We start from the raw sequence: 19,287 nt of genomic DNA, 5'->3' as shown, positions 1-19,287 counted from the left end.
AATGCGATAAAATATAGTGTCAGTAAAATGGTGGTTATTTTCTTTTCTTATAGACTTTTTCAGTGCACTTTTTGGAAGACCTCTGGGTCTGCGGAGGGACTTCGGTTCCCTCTGTATTTTGTACCGTTTGTTCCATGGGGAGTGCTCTGAGGAATTGTTCGAGATGATACCGGCATCTCGTTTTTACCATCGCACCGCCCGCCACCGGAGTAGAGTTCACCCATACTACCTGGAGCCACTGCGGTCATCCACAGTGCGTTTCCAGAGGTCTTTTTTACCACGTACCATCCGGCTATGGAATGAGCTCCCCTCCACGGTGTTTCCCGAGCGCTATGACATGTCCTTCTTCAAACGAGGCTTGTGGAGAGTATTAAACGGTAGGCAGCGGCTTGGCTCTGCCCCTGGCATTGCTGAAGTCCATGGGCGACGGTAACCACTCACCATCAGGTGGGCCGTATGCTCGTCTGCCTACAAGGGCAATAAAAAAAAAAAAAAAAGATCTCGAGAAGCTACGTCCACTGGCTTTGTTTCATTTTCTCACATTTAATACCGGTTAATAAGTCACCATTATAACTCACATCTAAGCACTTACATCTAATATCACATTTATGCCTGAACACTAAATTAACAAAATAACAAGCCACAAAACTTCGCTCCTTGCGTTTCCACCAATAAGTCTCAGTTCATATAATATTTTTTGAACACTGGTGCTAATTTCAAAATTCAAGGCAATTGGAATCAGTTTGGGTTTAATTTGTAAAATTGAAACAGGGAACAAAGCTCATATACGCAGTTATATTGTTTTTCAAAATAAAATGAAAATTTTAAATACTTTCTCATCACGGTATGTATTTATCGAGACATCAATAATTTTTTGGGATAACTGTTTTTTTATGATATTTTCCGAATTTTATGAGGATTATGGCTTTGACGAAAACGCCGCAGAAAACATTTTTATCTGGATTTTCGGCTTGTTAGAGAACATAAGGCAGTCGTGAAGGCTGAAGTCGTCGTGGCCTCTGGGATAAGACGTCCGGTGCATTCGTGTTGAGCGATGCACCGGGTTCGAATCCCAGGCGGGTGCCAATTTTTCTAATGAATTATGTACTCAACAAATGTTCACGATTGACTTCCACGGTGAAGGAATTACATCAATCTATCTTTTATCTATCTTTATATATAAAAATGAATTGCTGTTCGTTAGTCTCGCTAGGGACTCGAGAACGGCTTGAGTCTTGACCGATTTGGTTAACTTTGGTCTTGAATGATTTGTGGAAGTCCAGAGAAGGTTTAAAAGGTCAGTTTTATATGAAAATGCTCGGAATTAAATAAAAATAACAATTTTGTTTATTCCTTTGATGTGTCCCCCGTCGGACGGATTCGTTTTGTTTGTTTTAAGTTTATTTTATACAAAAGTCTGTTATTTATCGGTTGAGGCACTACGAAGTCTGCCGGGTCAGCTAGTCGTGTAATAAAAATGAAACCCGCAAAATTATAATTTGCGAAATTACTGGAGGTAGGACCTCTTATGAGGAAGTACCACCACCCTGCCTATTTCTGCCATGAAGCAGTAATGCGTTTCGGTTTGAAGGGTGGGGCAGCCTTTAGTAACTATACTGAGATCTTAGAACTTATATCTCAAGGTGGGTGTCGCATTTACGTTGTAGATGTCCATGGGCCTCAGTAACTACTTAACACCAGGTGGGTTGTGAGCTCGTCCACCCATCTAAGCAATAAAAAAAAGCATTAGCAAATTAAGTTATTGAAAAATTAAGCAAATTTCTTTGCGGATTTCATTTTTATTACATGTTGTCAGTCCATCATAGAAGTCGAGCATAGCGACATGCTCACATCTCACATCTCGTTCTCATTCATCATTATAAGTTTTGATTAAATATTAAAATGTTATGGTTAAGCATTATTTGTGAAAAAATTTGGGGTCAAATGTTTTTTATACGTTTCGGTGGCGTTTCTTTTTTCTTGTTATTTGTTATCTACACCTGTTATGTTAGCATGTGGTGACTGGCATCTGGTCCTTGAAATATCATTAATTGTTTGTACATGATTGTGGTTTGCGACAAATGTACATAAGTACAGGCATTCTGTGTGTTACGGTGACATGACAATTAAATAATTCATTGTGACATCAGACAGATGACTGTTGTTGACTCTCTAGTCTTTGTCAGTCTGTTTGTAGTCTGTGTCATTCTGTGTGATCCGAGACGTGTGTGAGTCTAGATCCAAATGACGGGTTGAAATGAATTTCATTTTCTGGAATTATAAACTTGTTTTCAACGTCGAATTACTATTTTAAGTGCTTAACATCACAAAAAATTAATTTTAATTCGACTAACAAGTTGAAATATCTGTTTTTATTTACTTATATGTTATTAAAAATAGTTTTTACGATTGAAAATGTTCAGCATGTGTCACCATTCATCAACATATTCTGTGAAACGGTGAACAGTCGTCATGTGAAGAAGGTTATGACTATCTGGTGGAAGTTGAAATAATTTATTCTGTGAACGTGTTGTGAAACAGTGCTGTTCCTCTTTTCTGGTGGAGGAGGTAAATAAATCCTGTCTCAAAATGGCGGACCTCGAGGCTGTGCTGGCAGACGTGAGCTACTTGATGGCTATGGAGAAATCGAAATGCACTCCTGCAGCACGAGCTAGCAAAAAAATCGTTCTTCCAGATCCAAGGTAAAGTAATGTCTTACATCATGTAGTGTCAGTTAGAGAAACATAAAATAACTTGTTTACAAAATTAATTCTAAATAATTCTTGTTGATGAAATTATAGTTCACTTTGAAACAATATCATCATTAATTCTTCACAGATGAAAAATAATTTTCTCCTTATTTTGATTTTGTTTTATGAGATTTATTTTCAGTTTAATGATAAGAATATACCAATAAAAATTCGTGGGTCAATATCATTTAGATAAAAAATCATTAAGGTAATTTAAGGGAGTTATGGTATCAAAAGTAGAGTTTACTTTGTTAACTAGTCATACATGTTACCAATACAACCAGAGTACAAAAATACACTACCTAGATCAAGGGCATAAAATTCAAAGCAAAATATATACAGATAAAGGTTAAGGTTGTTTTATTACTCTTTTGTTGTTTTTTCATTCTAAATATGAGCTGTTTTCAGATCATGAATTGGTTGCCAAATTAATCCATAATGAGGTTTCGCATTTAACAAACTGTATGTAAATTGTAAATACTAGATCAAATTGCTATAAGTTCTTTCTCATAGTTCAGTCATCTAAAAAGGCAGTCAATACGTTTTCCTACTTTTATTCCTTTTCATTTTGAGAAGTAAATAATTTGAAAGATAGAAAAATATAAATATGAAACTGAAAAATATTTTATTATTTAAATTGTCTTTACTCATTAAAGGAGTTTTATTTATGTGTGGTCAAGGGTTTTGAATTATTTCACATTGATGATATTAACTTTCCAAATATTTGCATAATGGTAAAAAATGTTTCTTTTCAATACTTGTGGAGTGGAGGTTTTTAACAATTGGCTTTACCTTAAATTCCATGTTTATAATACAAGTAATTCTAGAATATTTTTTATAACTATTTTGAACTACGTACCAGACCATTTCTACCTCAGAATTAATGAATTTCAGTCTTCAATGATGGTGATCATAAAATAACTGCAACAATAGTAATAGAGATCGGCAGACAAGTTTGGCTTGATTTATTTTACCATTCTGTTTATTTTTTTATTTGCATTGAAAGCAGATGAACCCATAATCACAGTAAGTGGTTATCATTGCTCCTGTTTAGCTACCCCGATACCCATGTATCCTCTAGTGATGTAGTATTACTCTTTCAGACTGATGGTAATGTAGTTGACCTTGATAGTTAATGCTGTGTGAATTAGTTATTAATTTAAAAGCTGTAACAATATACTCAGAACATACCTTTTAATTGTAACAAGGCATCAAGCCTTTGCACATCCTTTTTATTTAAAACATACTGTATGTCGGTTTTTTTTTTCTTATTAAACAATCACTGATTCTATACTGTAATCAGCGTGTCATAAATAGATAAGGCAGAAATCAAAACAACGTGTTCTTTATCTTTAGTGCATTCTATTAAGCTTAATTTAATGCAATGGCAATATTTAAATATTTTATTCTTATAAAGAAAAACTTGAACTTTGAAGCAAACTTTCTAGGTAAAATTTTTAATGGAGTATGAATCAACTTTCCCCAAAGTGAACTACTACAACTATTTTCTCACCATCCATCTGTAGTGTTGACTTCTACCCTTTGATTCTTTTCCTGTGTAAAGGGTATATGGCATGTATCGAGTTTTGAATGCTTAAATACAATTCTGCTCAAAATAAAACATACATTCTCATCTGAAGGATAAAATATATTGTAAAACGTGGATTTTATCTAATGTCCTTGAGACAATGTGTACATGCTATTCACGGTTTGGAGTCAATCTGTTCTGATATCCATTGTTTCCATCTTTAGTAATACACAAAAACAATACATTTCAGTGTATAATGTGTAGTGAACTTGCTTACCAAATAGATAGGGACAGTTAAAAACAAACAAAATAGGTATCTGCCCAAAGTTACTATAATTGCCATTTACTGTAAGTTCAATAATAAGCCTCAGTTTGCAAACTATGGAAAACATCTGTCAAGGCTTTAATAAACAAGAATTTTCACATGACAACGACTGCTCAGCCCAGAGCAACCGACTATGATGTGATGAAGATGTATATTTAGTGTACATATTAATAATCTAATTATTATGAAGTTTCTATTATAGTAAATAGCAATCCTCATTAAGTTTGGATAATTTAGATATTTAGAAGTAATTAGTATGGCTGAATCTGGCTGATGACAGCACCTGCCAATTCTGTATGGAGGATATGCTGCACCATATTTTTTGTGAATGTAACGGTAAGGACAAGATTGAACATTATGGGCAACAGTCGCGCTGACCAAGATGTCTATAGGCTCTTATCTTCAAACATAGGTTTCATGGAAGTGATGATGGAGGTGAGATGTATCTGATAGTAGACAAAAGATCTCAAGCTGAGGAAATTATTTGGCCAGCCCCTAAAGCGCAAGATAAGATAAGATTAACAGGTATTAAGTGATTAAATGAAACATGAGTTCGATGTCTCAATTGCATCCATTATAATAGCGGCATTCTGTCTGTCTTCAAATCAAAATAATGACGTGTTGACGACAGAATTACCCTCTTTCCACTAATAATTACGTAAACTAACAAATATGGTGCATTTCATTTTCATAACCCAACTAAATTCCAATTGCGTATCGTTGATGTCTTTTGTGAATATTTTGCGTGAGGATCCGTATTTAATTAGAAAAATTGGAATTAACTCTGGGAGTTAAACCCCCTTCCGAAACGCTTTATGAAAGAAAGAAATTTCCCAAAAAAAATCGTTCAATCACGCGATAGTTGATAAGACTCATGAAACCGTGGGACGTCACATTTAACCGTATCCAATACCGCTTATACCCTATTTGTGATGTAACATATCAAAATCATCATTATCTAATATAGGAATTGTAACAAAAATATTCTACACCTAAGATGTATCGATCTAAACAGCTCCTTTAGCAGTTGAAATTTATAGATCTAAACACGAAGGGATCTAATATTATTCCGTAAACTCTGAGAGTCACAAATTCACAATGATCCGACACACGAGAATTAACCTTCAACAGAAAACACATACGTTCGTGTTTACAATTTTAAGATATTAAAATTAACGTAAAAGCGATTGTACTCTATTTATAGCAGACAGGCATTTTTTTACTGGCGAGGATGTCCAGACTATTTCATAGCACACATTATGTTAAATGTTTACTAAAGCTCAGATACCGAAATGTGAATGCCGTTGTTTACCTCCAGAAATGAAATGATCTGAATTTAATTGGTACTTTTCTATTGCGACCCTATAAACAGAAAGACGTGATTATTTCAGGTCAAAAATTGGCAAGACGGGTTCCGTGAAAACATGCTACTGGTAATCAATATAAGATTATCTATTTATTAGTAAAGCTATTGCTTTTGAGCCAGAGGCCTTTAACGATTCAGTAGGATGAGTGGGCGATTTCTAAAGGGCCGAGCGCTTCTAAAGACGGCAAAGAGCTCGCTCCCGAATGAATATATCACCGAATCGCTGTCACAACTCTTGGACTGATGCTATGAGAGGATACTGTAGTTTAATAAACTTGAGTGAACGCGCAGACTATTTATTACCTTCTACGGTTTTCGCGATTCACACCTAGATACACCCTCAGATACAGCCCACTGAGTTTTTCGCCGGATCTTCTCAGTGTTTCCGATCCGGTGGAAGATTCTGCGAAGCACCACTCTTGCTAGGGCTAATATTAGCAAATTCATCAGGTTGAGCTCCTTGAGCTCACCTACTCGTTCGCTGAATCTAATATGACCTCGAGAGGTCACTAGAATAGGTAGGAAAAAGAGATTAAGGTTCTGTTATTATTACTAGTCTATACTAGTCAATATTATTTAATTAATTATTTAATAATTATTAATATTTCAATATTGCGCCAATGCACGAATCAGTCGTTACCGCGGTTGTAGTCGATGGAGGGCTGGTGGTGGTAGTTGCGCTTAAAGGTGCGTAACCTCGAAATTTTTCTTTGAAAAAATCTACTATACAACGTTCTTAGAACGCATGTAGGTAGCTTTTTGCGAATGAAATGGCACGCTACGTAAAGGAAATGAAAGTCACAGAGCTTGCTGTGTTAATGAAAGGAACACTTGGCAGTCCAGGCAGCGGTAGAACTGAAGTCGGTCTGAACACAATTGTTTGGGTGCAATTAAGTGGCCACTGGACAATGGTAATCACAGTACGGGTGGGTTTTTCACTCACAAAGAGGCAAACTTTCTTAGAACAGGTGGCTCTTGGAACAGGTGATGTTGGAAGTCAACAGGGAAAACTTGAATTAACGATTATTGTGATTGCTAACATCATGTTTACTCTTTGTCATACTAAAAATAACATATACTTATAATTAAAAAACAGCTGTTCGAACCGACTACGGAGACGTGCAGCGAGCGATAAAAAGTTATCGATTTAAGTACATAATAATCATAGATATTTATTTTATTTAAAATTATATTAAATAATACAGAACAGTGTATGTTGCATGCTTGATGTTTCCCGTCACTACTACAGCGGTATTCTAAGAACGAAGTATTCGTCATTCGTTCCATCACCTTTGACGGAACAATAAAAACGAGGGTTTTCACAACGACCAGCTCAACGAAGTTGTGATTAAGGTCCTTTATTTTCTTGTTCCTTTTGTAGCGAAACCCGTTTATAAGAATGAGTTTTGTCTTGAAGTAAAATGCTTCATTTCTTTTTATTAGCTCCTGAAGGAAAACGAACTCATTTAATGGTAAATCGTTACTGTTCCATGTACACACCGATAACACCTATGTGTCCTTCATTATTTTGATTTTCGTGTTATTGTAACATTAGTTGTATTGTGTCATTAATGTAGGATAGATCATAACAGTCATTACGAACCGCAAATAAAAAGTATGTCGTGTTTTTATAGCTGCAATAAATGATTAATCTGAAGTTGGAGGTGGTTAGCGTAGTTCAAACCATCATAACCATATAATATGTATCATCCTTTTTTGGACTATCATCCTTTTTAGGTTTTACACAGCCATAGTGTAAGACTTACACTCTTTCAGAATCTCGAAATCTTTTTAACAAATTGAATTGATTAAAGGTGGAGCTTCGGATGTTTTCGGTTGTAATTAATCTACACTAATCTTATAAATGTGAAAGTGTGTATGTTTGCTTATTTTTTCACGTCGAAATTAAGCAGCAGATTGATTCTCCCATTCCAAAAAGTCATCTCATTCCCACGGGAAACTACACTTAAGTTCTCCTTGATCGCGCGGGCGAAGCCGCGGGTATCAGCTTGTATGACTAAATGTCTGCTATCTATTTCAATTCGTATTACTATAATGATGAAATATCGAAAAAATTAAAATACCCTCAAAAGCTTCCTATATGGCCGGCAACAAGTTTGCCGTTCAAGGTCACCCTGATGAGTATGGACGCTGATTGCGTTATCTCTCAAATTAATCTATATTCTCCAAACAAGCCAGAAAGCATGATGACTTAGCCTGCCTTTCAAATACGGATTTGGCGGAATCCAACACATATCGCGCCACAACTAATCTGTTTCCCCGAATGCGCCCGTTGTTCTTTTCGCAAGTTCGCTATTTGATATATGCGCCGGTATCGAACTAATGGGCGTGTACATGTATCACTCACCCATTTTCAACAGGGTGCAACAATTATGTCTTATTTATATGTATTATTTAAGACTTTTCTTCTCTCATAAAACGATAGAATAAATTATTTCCCAGTAATATACTTTAAAAATAATATAGGCAACATATTGTAAGAGAAACAACAGAAACGGGACTCGCCGAAATGTTCCGAGATGTTCAAAAATTTATTTGGTGATCATACAGTAATGCTGATCTCTGTTGATGTGATATCATATGCGTCCAATAGTCTCTATGTGATCATTTGTAGTAGATTTAATCGTGAGGTGGTGCTATTCTAGACAAAATAATATTTACCCCATTTAATTGGGGTTAATGTTAATTTGTACGTGGGTGTTCCCTTGGGAATGTGATTATCAATTCACCGAATTATGGGAAATAACGTTAGATACAGCATGCTGCCCTCGCCAACCGTAGTTAACTGGTGGTAAGGTGTATTGTGAGCAACGCATGCCTAGGCACGACCGTCCTCCCTATATCTGTCACGAAGCATTTTTGTATTCTGATTTAACCACTCCCGAGTGTCATCTCAAATGTAATTTAAAAGATTTCGACTTCACTGTTCAGCAATGCCAGGGGTAGAGTCAAGACGGTGCCTGCCGTAATTAAACCGTAACTGAAACTAAATTGGTAATCACTTCAGGTCATTAAACCAAATAAGTAATCGATCACAACAATGTAGTAAAAATACGTATTATATTTTGTACCCTTGTGAATGACAACAAATCTATTGCTTCATGTAACTTCATAAGCAATTAGGATACTAATGTTGCATTCTGAAAAGATTCCACTGCTTATTTAGAAAAACATGCACTCGGTACAGTAAACATAAATTTATGGGAAAAACCCGCAAGTTTGAAAACCAAACACTATTTACAGTACGTTCAACCGCTGCCGCAAACTCACACCCGTCTACTAAGGGCGAAATTCAACGTTATAGCACTAGTGCATGGTTGGGAGCAGCAAGATCAGCTTAGTAGGGAGTGCGGTTCTCAGCTGTGTATTTTGCTTATTAATAACTAGCTACAACAAATTATCATGCACAACAACGAAACCGAAGTGTTTCTTTTTTAAATATGTCTACCATAGTATATCAAAAGACACCTTTTAGTATTTTAACTTGAAATTGTTTTTTAAGTTTAGTCATTTTGTCTCTATGTCTTGAATTTTTCTTGAACTCTGAAAATATGTACCTTATTTCCATTCAAATGCAAAGGTGTCGAGAATCTTTTCGGTCCAAATGGATAAGCATAAAATCGTGATAGGAAGATTATAACATTACTTAATAAAAATAAAAAAAAATCTTTTTTCCAGTATTTTATAGAACAAGTTACAGTAGATTATATAAACAATTATATAAAACAAATTGACTGTAAGCACGTTTTTGTTTCAGTGTTCGGAGTGTAATGCACAAATACATGGAAAAGAAAAACGAAGTGAACTTTGACAAAATATTCAATCAAGTATTAGGTAAGTAGTAATATCTGTTCAATTATAATTCATTGCTTAAATAGCAAAACGATTTTATTAATCATTATAAGGCCATCTCATGATAATTAGTTAATGTCTATATTATATTTATTGGAGTTATACCGAAGTATTTCCTTAGGCTTATCGATAACAAACTTGATTGAAATCATCGATATTTCCAACGGCACTTTATTGTATGGTGTCAAATAGAAGTAGTTGATAATTTGGGTTTCTAGATCAGAGGTAGTAGCAATCCATAAAATTATATCCAGGCTTCACTTTACAAAGAAGTGTGGTGTACAAGGTCGTGAGCTTCAGATTTTGAGAGCCTAGCTTTAAGTATTACTTCATGATAGCGTTGATATTAGATATCTCTCGAGATATCGAGCCCAATGTTCTCTGGTGCATATGGGTATACGAGCTCATGGCCCATTAGGTAATAAGTATTTACCGGAGCCTATATACGCTGACAAAGCGAATGCCGCCTACAATATTGTGGCGTAAGGTCGAAGTTTCAACAGCAGCGTAATATGTCTGCTCTGCCTTTCGGATCGAAACGCACGACTGCTTTGCGGCAAAAATAGGTGGGACGGTGATACTCAATCAATATATGAATTAGATAAGTTAATTTTCTTGTATAGGGAACACCACAGATCGGTGGTTATTACTCGGTAGACTGACGGCCCGTAATGTTATCGTTCGAAACTAGTATTACATGCAAGGTTATCTTGAGAAGCACAATTCAGGTTTTTGACGTATCTCTTAGATACCATGGTAGGTGTCGTTATACCAGCTCGTAACCAGTAAATTAAAAAAAAGGACGAAAGAATATAGCATCGGATAAATTGCTAAGCTCCCACGTTTTGTTTTATCACTGAAAAAAAGAACGTTCGGAATTCGCAACGATAATATCTACAAAATAACGCTTTCATGAGTTTGTTCTCAGGTAAACACGGTCTTGTGTAAACACGAAGGTCTTTGAATCGTTTCATCTTGAACGATTTACGCCAAAGCTTTCACAATTTCTCCACTGACTGAATAAGCACTTACTTCGTTCACCCTTACATTGGCAATTATGTTTTACTTTCGCTATTTTTATTTGTAAAAGAAAAATCCTGACTAATCTAGACCAAAAAGTTCACTGACATTTGTAGTTAGGCGATAACTAAGCGAAGTAAACGCAAAACGGCTCTATATCTTTAGCCTCCTAAACGTATATCTTGAAGGCAAGATTATGAAATTAAAATTGTACAAATACAATTCAAATTCAAAAGATAGAACCATTATTGAGGCCTATATTATTTAAACAAATCGCACCTCCCTTTTTTTTCAATTGCATACAGCTTTGTTATTGTTTTATATTTAGAAAAAATAGTAAATCTATAGTATAATATTCTGTTATTTCTTAGTTCGTGGAGCACTATGTGGACATTGTATTATGATTTTTTACTGATAGCTTTATCTGGCAATTTTATAAGTTATGATGTCGCTTAAGGACTTAACATTCACGTAAACTATTAATAGTACCCACGTAAGAAAAATCGGTGTGTGAAAAAACATGCTCTTGAAAATGCATCTAAAAGCAGATGTTCTATTAAAAACCAAATTTCTTTAATAAAGACTATAGAAAATTCGCCTACGAAACTAAGAACTCGTTTTACCATTATTATTATTCGTAAATTTGCATCAGGTTCGAGATCGAAACATCGCATCGACATCTATACAACACAATACGATGCAGATAAATAAATAAAAGGATAAGCGTCGCGTCATTGTCGTGAGGCCGGGCTTTGTGCCTTGAGGATGCAGTAAAAGTCTGTATGCATCACGCTCGAGAGCAAAAGATCACACTGATATTTGTAGAATATAATACAAAACCGACAAACCGCGGCGCCGCCGCCGTGATGACTATGTTAAGCTCTTAGGGCCTTCTCACTTGAAATCAGCTCTAGGCGATTTACGGCGTCTTTTTCGAGATTCGCTCGTCCCGCCGTGGTCCGAAGATATGTAAAATACTACTAAGATGATATGAATATGAACAGTGTAAGGACAAAAATAGGTTAATAATACGGTAGTGCGTTACTTCGTACATTTCCGTAATTAGACTTTTGAGTTACTGCTACAAAAGCTACAGACAGCGCATACGTCAATGCATAAATTATGCTTGCATTAATTAAATCTAAAATAATCCTACAGGAAATGTTAGTTTAGTTGTCTCTAGCTATACGTCTAGCGTTACGACACTGCCGATATCGCATATTTTTCTAGTACATTGAAGTTAAAAAGAAAATTTGGTTTCGGTTTAAAATATTGATTTCATGTTAATTTTTGACTAAAATAGTTGTTTTGATTTGGAATAGTTCCAAGTCAAAACATTTGCGATTATATATTAAAATTTGAGCAAGACAGGCACCGGAGTCAGTAAGAGTGAGCATGGCTAATACTATCTATGACGACTATTTCTGATTGAAAAAATAAAATTTTTTTTTTTATTATTATTATTTTCGCTACTCATAGACATACTTAAAACTAAAAATCAAAGTTTCGCGGTTAAGTCTCGCATTTATTAATTTTATTTATTTATTTCGATCGTTTCAAATACTCCATAGTTTTCGTGGCTGCCTAATCAGTAACATCTGAATTATTCTGAATATTGTACTAAAAACCTAAATAAATAATGCAAAAAGCCTTAAAAGCAGTTTTTTTTTTTTTCAAACTAAGTACTTGAGTACCTACGCACATATTTACAACTAGCGGCCCGCTCTGGCTTCGCTCGGGCCGTAGCAAAAATTTTAGGTAATTTTTTTACACCTCTGGTAATATTATTGGAATTTTTTTTAAGGCTCCCTAATTGTTGTTAAAAAAAATAATGTAGCCTATGTCACTCGGGGATAGTGTAGCTTCCAAACAGTGTAAGAATTTTTCAAATCGGTTCAGTAATTTCGGAGCCTATTCAATACAAACAAACAAATTTTTCCTCTTTATAATATTAGTATAGGTTATAATATTAGTATAGAGATATGTGAGCCAAATTTTTTTTTTTTTTCTTGCTAGAGGAAATAAGAAGAAACTGTCCCTTTTTAAAGATAGACTTCCTTCCTAATGATCTTATAATATAGTCGAGCTTGAAATTTGCTAACGGCGAACTTTACATACGGAATACCAGTGACCGTGTGACGGAGGGTTGAAGGTCTAAAAAATTAATTGAAGCTGATTTCACAGACGCACAAAATCTTATACATTTTTATATGTAAGTTTATTATTATTATTGTTTTTTCTTAGATGGGTGGACGAGCTCACAGTCCACCTGGTGCTATGTGGTTACTGGAGCCCATAGACATTACAACGTAAATGCCGCCACTCACCTTGAGATATGCGTTCTAAGGTGTCAGTATAGTTACGACGGCTGCCCCACCATTCAACCCGAAACGCATTACTACTTCACGGCAGAAATAGGCAGGGTGGTGGTACCTACCCGTGCGGACTCACAAGAAGTCGTTCCACCAGTAATAATCCTACCATCAGTGCTTCCGAGCAGGGGGTCGGGACCGGGGTCGTATCCGTGACCTGGCCCCCTAAGAGCTAGGGGTCCCACACGTTTTGTGCAGGGAGAGACCCAGACGTGGGGTGGCGTGCTTTGCACGCACGCTTGTGGTACGGTGGGATGGATGAAATGTGCTCTGCGTCAACCCTGTCCCGCCGTCTCAATAGCCCCGACTGGGCTCCGGCCCGGTCCGAGGTAGGGCGCCGGTTGAGAGCGGCAGGAGTTTTTAGTGAGGTTCAACTCCCACATACCCCACCTGCCGCGCGGGTGGGGATCCGGCGATTTTCTGTGGAAAAGAAAAAAAAAACCATCAGTACTTTGGGAACTACTTTTGACCTTGCTGGAACAAATACGCACTATATATTTTTTTATTGTTTTGTTGGCTGATGCCATGAAAGCCAATTCGTCTCATAATAAAATGTTTCATTCGTTGCTATAGCAAATACGGCAAAATGTTTCAAATGCCAACGGCCTGAAACGTCCTGTATACAAATATGCCGTTAACAATGTCAATTAATAATAAACTAGCAGACATATTTTAGGATAACATTCGCGCGGTCAATTACTTACGACTAACATTTTTTTAAATATTTGTTACATGCACATGTACTTATTTTTTGTAGTCTTGATTTCGATTATAAACTGTGTCAACTATAATTATCCGCAAAAGTTAGCTATATCAGAGTTAGTTACAATTTAAGCTTATCAATAAGTAAAGTAAAAACTGCTGACTTCCAACCTTACGGATCTATTGAGAATTACGGAGAGGAAAATCATTGAATTGGACTTTGTGGTAATCACGCGATAACTAGGCCAGTGTGATAGTGTGGTGTTGTTAAACCAATGCCAGATTCTCGGATTAATATACAAAAATAATGCATGCATTACTGGTGGTAGGACCTCTTGTGAGTCCGCGCGGGTGGGTACCACCACCCTGCCTATTTCTGCCGTGAAGCAGTAATGCGTTTCGGTTTGAAGGGTGGGGCAGCCGTTGTAACTATACTTGAGACCTTAGAACTAATATCTCAAGGTGGGTGGCGCATTTACGTTGTGGATGTCTATGGGCTCCAGTAACCACTTAACACCAGGTGGGCTGTGAGCTCGTCCAACCATCTAAGCAATAAAAAAAAGAAGCAATAAATGTTCAATGATTCATCTAATGGAATTCCAGAAACGTTAAAGGTGTTTATTTCAGCAACAATGTAGATATTAATTACCATTGTATATCGTATAATGCGAACTAATTATATTTGCTACGGAGTCGCTAACTCGACCGTAGAGATACGTCATGGTGTGATCATAGTGTCCGAATTTAAGTATTCAGTCCCATAATGAACACAACTCTGTGATGAATGCTCACGTTTATTGAGATAAAGCACGGGGAAATGCTCTTATCTTAGCTATATACCATTATACCTTCCGTACAAAGGAACAATACGTTTCAGTATTCCTTTTCACAAACGTGCAAGCACGTTTCGCGTTTATTTATCTTCTGGTAACGAATGAATAAACTAACACTTTGAAATACAGCTTTGCAGAATACTGTGCGGCCATGCATTTCTCTGAATAACTTGCAAACGGAGTAAAGCTCCATCTTTTGGTTTGGTATTTTCTGAGATAGTGTTGTGCATCGCATTCGTAGCAAAATCGATAACTGTATTGTACACATACATACTCGGATAAATAATAGGTTTTTTGGTTGCTTTAGCTATGAAGCTATATTACCAGTCATTTGAAACGTAATTTATGCTTAGCTGGCACTTAATTCTAAATTCTATACGGATTTTAGATTAATAATATGAAATTCTGTTTTCTGTCATTTTTTTTATTGACTAGGGTATTGTTATCACTACATTTGTATCTTTTTCATCAAGATGGACACGTTAAAAACACGAGTACTTATGGAATACGAGCACCATCGCAGTAGCAATGCCTCACAAATTGCTCACAACATTAATGACGTGTACGAAGTGAACACTACAAACGAATGCACGAATTGGTTTGAACGCTTCGGACATGGAAATTTTGAACTTAAAAATGAATCCCGCGGTCGCCCGAAAAATAAAGTCAACAACGACGAGCGAAAGGCGGTAGTGAAAACTGACGATACTCAATCTACCGCTGAGCCATCTACGGCAGTAACAGATTTTATCGTTAGCATCAAAAACCAAATTGGTCGATTTGCGTCTGATTGGCAAGGTATAAAAACTTGATAAGTGGGTGCCGCATGATCTGAATGATCGCCAGCGCGACGAACGCCTTAAGGTAAGCCTTGCGTTGCTTAACAGACACAGAAACGAAGGGATTTTTAACCGTACTTTACTTGCGATGAAAAATGAATTCTTTTTTATAATCTCAATCGTCATCGTGTTTGTTAAACTCTGGTTCAGCACCTAGGCAATGCTCCAAACGACAACTTAACCTTAAAAAGTGATGGTCATTGTACACATTGGGGGTCTATGACCCGGTATAATTCATCACAGCTATTTACTAAATAATACTAGCATCACTGCGGATGTGTATTGTGAGGAACTGGACACATTGATGGAGAAGCTCGAGAATCTCCGGCCAGCCTTAGTTAATCGCTCGTCCCAGCTGCTTCTATACGACATCACTCAACCTCATACGGTATATATAACAGGCGGCCTCTACACTACAAGAGCTAGGGCTGGAAGTTTTTCGTCATCCACCGTACTCACCAGACCTTGAGCCGACATACTTCTACGTTTAGCAAAGTTTGGACGAATTCTTGGAAAAGAAAAATTAAATACCTGAGCAACAGTAAACAATGATTAAAAGAATTTGTTAACTCCTAAACATCTGATTTTTCATGAAGGACGTTGAAAAATTACCACTGTGCTGGCAGAACAGCAGGGCTGCATATTTTGACAGACTGATGACTAACTTTCTGTATACTAAACGGCAATTTCATAGGTAAAGACTTGATTGCAAGGTGACTCCTGTGCGCCGCCCACGGTGTTTTTCCCGAGACGACGTCCTTCGGGGTTATCCCGGGGAGAAATCCCGTCCTATCACCAGGACGAGTACCGGGGATAGCGGACTTTCGGTGCGCTTTATGCGGTACCGTAGGCTTCGTTTAGCTGGTGTGGTGGAGCTGGATGGGGTTTATTCGGTAGTCTGTTCAGCGGGACAGCTGCCTCGCGCGCCTTTTTCAAGGCGTAGTCTCCTGAGGGGAATTGGAGAAAAACGAAGAGGACCTCGGTCTTTCTCTTCTCTCTCTTCTTCTCTGGAGGCACCGGAATCCGATATAACCCGGTCTGTTAGCCCCCTCGACCGGGTATCCGTAAACGGATTCCCCAGCATTAAAAAATAGGTTAAAACCTGATATTAATGATGCCCGGCTTATTGTTTGTAAATATTGTTAGTTATAAATTCATTCAAAATACAAATGCGACGCAAAAAAAATGTTTGCCAAATAGTTTAGTACAAAATGTTGCGTTTACACAACCTTGAGAGTACCGAACGTAAAATATTGCTATTCAATTTACGCTAAATAATTAGCACGAATCGAATGGAATATTTTGAAATAAGTCACCAATATTTATTCGATATATATATTGGTAGGCAGCGGCTTGGATCTGCCCCTGGCATTGCTGAAGTCCATGGGCGACGGTAACCACTCACCATCAGGTGGGCCGTATGCTCGTATGCCTACAAGGGCAATAAAAAAAAAAGTCTGTAAAAGTGTATGGATAGTACAATAAACATAAAACCAAAATTGTTATCGGTATGGTATAATGGTATACATTTTATATTTCTTGGATACAATATTACCGATTAGAATATACTTAGGTAAATAAACAAACTAGATTAATGCCTCGTCCTTATCGAGTATGTACTCATAAATTGAATAAAACCACCCATCAGCCAGCAGCCTCGATGGGCCATTCTCTCACCTTTTTTGGGGGGCGAGCTCACTCTGCGTGCGGTCGCCACTTGAGATCTTTTTTCTTTACTTCAACAGTCATCTGTTCTCCGTGCAATGTTCACTGCTACGTCACAATCGTAAAATCTCCTTATTTCTGATTTTATCGCGAGTAATATAGAGGAGGAGGATCAGAAAACTATAATGTATACTTCTATACTACCAGATAATGACCCAGCTTTGCTCGTTTTTTTTTTTTGATAACGCCATCGTGGTTATTTTCCCTCAATTAAGAAAAATAGTATTATTATTCGCCAATAGATGTCGGGAAGAGTTGATTATTGAAAACACGAATAAAACAACATTTTCTGAAAATAAATCGTAGGTAGATCGATTTATCGCCCCCGAAATCCCCTTTATACTAAATTTTATGAAAATCGTTGGAGCCGTTTCCGAGATTCAGATTATATACATATTATTATATATTAATATACAAGAATTGCTCGTTTAAAGGTATAAGAACGTATAAATCTACAGTGGTTTTTACGAATGTTCGTTATGACTACTGAACCATGCATCCGATTGATTTGAACTTGATATCCATGTAGAAAATACATGTGCTTAATGGATAGGCTAATATTTATGAGTGTTGGACTCCCTACACCAGTTGCGGGGGCATAAATGATGAGAATCTTTGTGGGGGTGAGAAATAATAATGTTAACTTTAAATGCCCAGCGAAGCGGGCGGTTACAGCTAGTATAATATAGAGATATTACTTTTTGAGTGACAGCTTTCTTAGAATACCCATTGTGAGCGACATCTGAGTGCAGTATGTCATAACTACCGATACCAATGAGGTAACAGTTTCACGTTGTAAAAGGAAATGTTCCAAAATTCAGTATTGTAATCGAACAAAAAGTGACGATTTTATATAAACACTTCGATATTACCGGTAATCTGTTTGGCTTCGTTGCATTCAATAAACATTTTCGAGTTCAAACTAATTAAATGGTTCAGAAGTGAAATGTAAAAGGAAATATAATTGATCGAATGAATATTAGTGCCTCCACACTTTTAGTTCATACTTGTGATACTTTCCTATTGGTGATGACGGAATTACGTAACTTCTGAAGGGCCTTAAAGATTTACCATCCGTTTTAGAAACTCAGCAGTAATTCTATCATCACCCGGGGCCCTGTTCTATTTAAGATGTTAAAGAGTCATCGTGATCTTGTTGTATCTGAACCTTTATAAAAATCTTGTACTGACATCGGCATCACGATACCGATGTAAAGTCGTCAGGTTTAAGTCCCGTGAGCTCACCTACTAGCACGGCGAATCTAGAATAACCCCTCGAGGCTACTAGAATAGGTAGGAAAAAAAAGATACCGATGTATCAGTTTCACTGTCCTCCTGCTCATTCCTGTCGTGTATAGCATGCATGCTCAATAAATTAGGGCAAGTTAAAACAAAACTATATCAAGAAAGGCATATCATAATAACTCTTTAAGGTTTGCCAATTGTCCTTCATAAATTCAAGCACATCAAAACGAATTAAACTACCGGAATTTAGGAAGGATCTGTAAGTGTGATTAGTGTAACCGATCGTGCCTTTTAGATGTTTTGGTTAGTTCATATCCTCGTAAAACCGTACTGATTTATGATGTCCGCTGTATCATGACCGATATAAAATATTATGACGGCATTGGATCCGTTTATGTTCATCGCAACACATTTAATATGGGAATTGTGTAAGTAATGTATTAGGGGGACAAAAAAACGTCAATTTCTATAAATGACAATTTCATTCGACTATGACTAAATATATAATAAACTAGCGGACCCGGCGAGCTTTGTTCCGCTACACGGTGTTTTCAAACACATCAACCGGTCAACTTCAAAATTTAACCATAGAACGGTTAGCTGTCAGTTGCGTTTTGTTATTCCATATCAGTTGCGTTTTGTTATACCACGTTTTATGTCACGTCCTACGGGAATGTGATAAAAAGTATCCCATGTCCTTCTCCTGGCT

General features: G+C 36.8%; 1 protein-coding gene across 1 annotated transcript in view; it reads left to right on the top strand.

Annotated features, from left to right (window-relative positions):
* Positions 1 to 2,156: 2,156 nt before the first annotated feature.
* Positions 2,157 to 19,287, top strand: part of Gprk1 (G protein-coupled receptor kinase 1) — a 44,855-nt gene continuing 27,724 nt past the window's right edge. The window contains 2 exon segments of the mRNA XM_028183572.2: positions 2,157 to 2,702; positions 9,748 to 9,824. Coding sequence (XP_028039373.2) covers positions 2,590 to 2,702; positions 9,748 to 9,824 — 190 coding nt within the window. The 5' untranslated portion in view covers positions 2,157 to 2,589.

This window comes from Bombyx mandarina, chromosome 08, assembly GCF_030267445.1.
Source record: "Bombyx mandarina strain Sakado chromosome 08, ASM3026744v2".
Classification (NCBI taxonomy): domain Eukaryota; kingdom Metazoa; phylum Arthropoda; class Insecta; order Lepidoptera; family Bombycidae; genus Bombyx; species Bombyx mandarina.
Note: the sequence above shows the minus strand (reverse complement) of the source record. Positions and strands in the feature narration are given on the sequence as shown.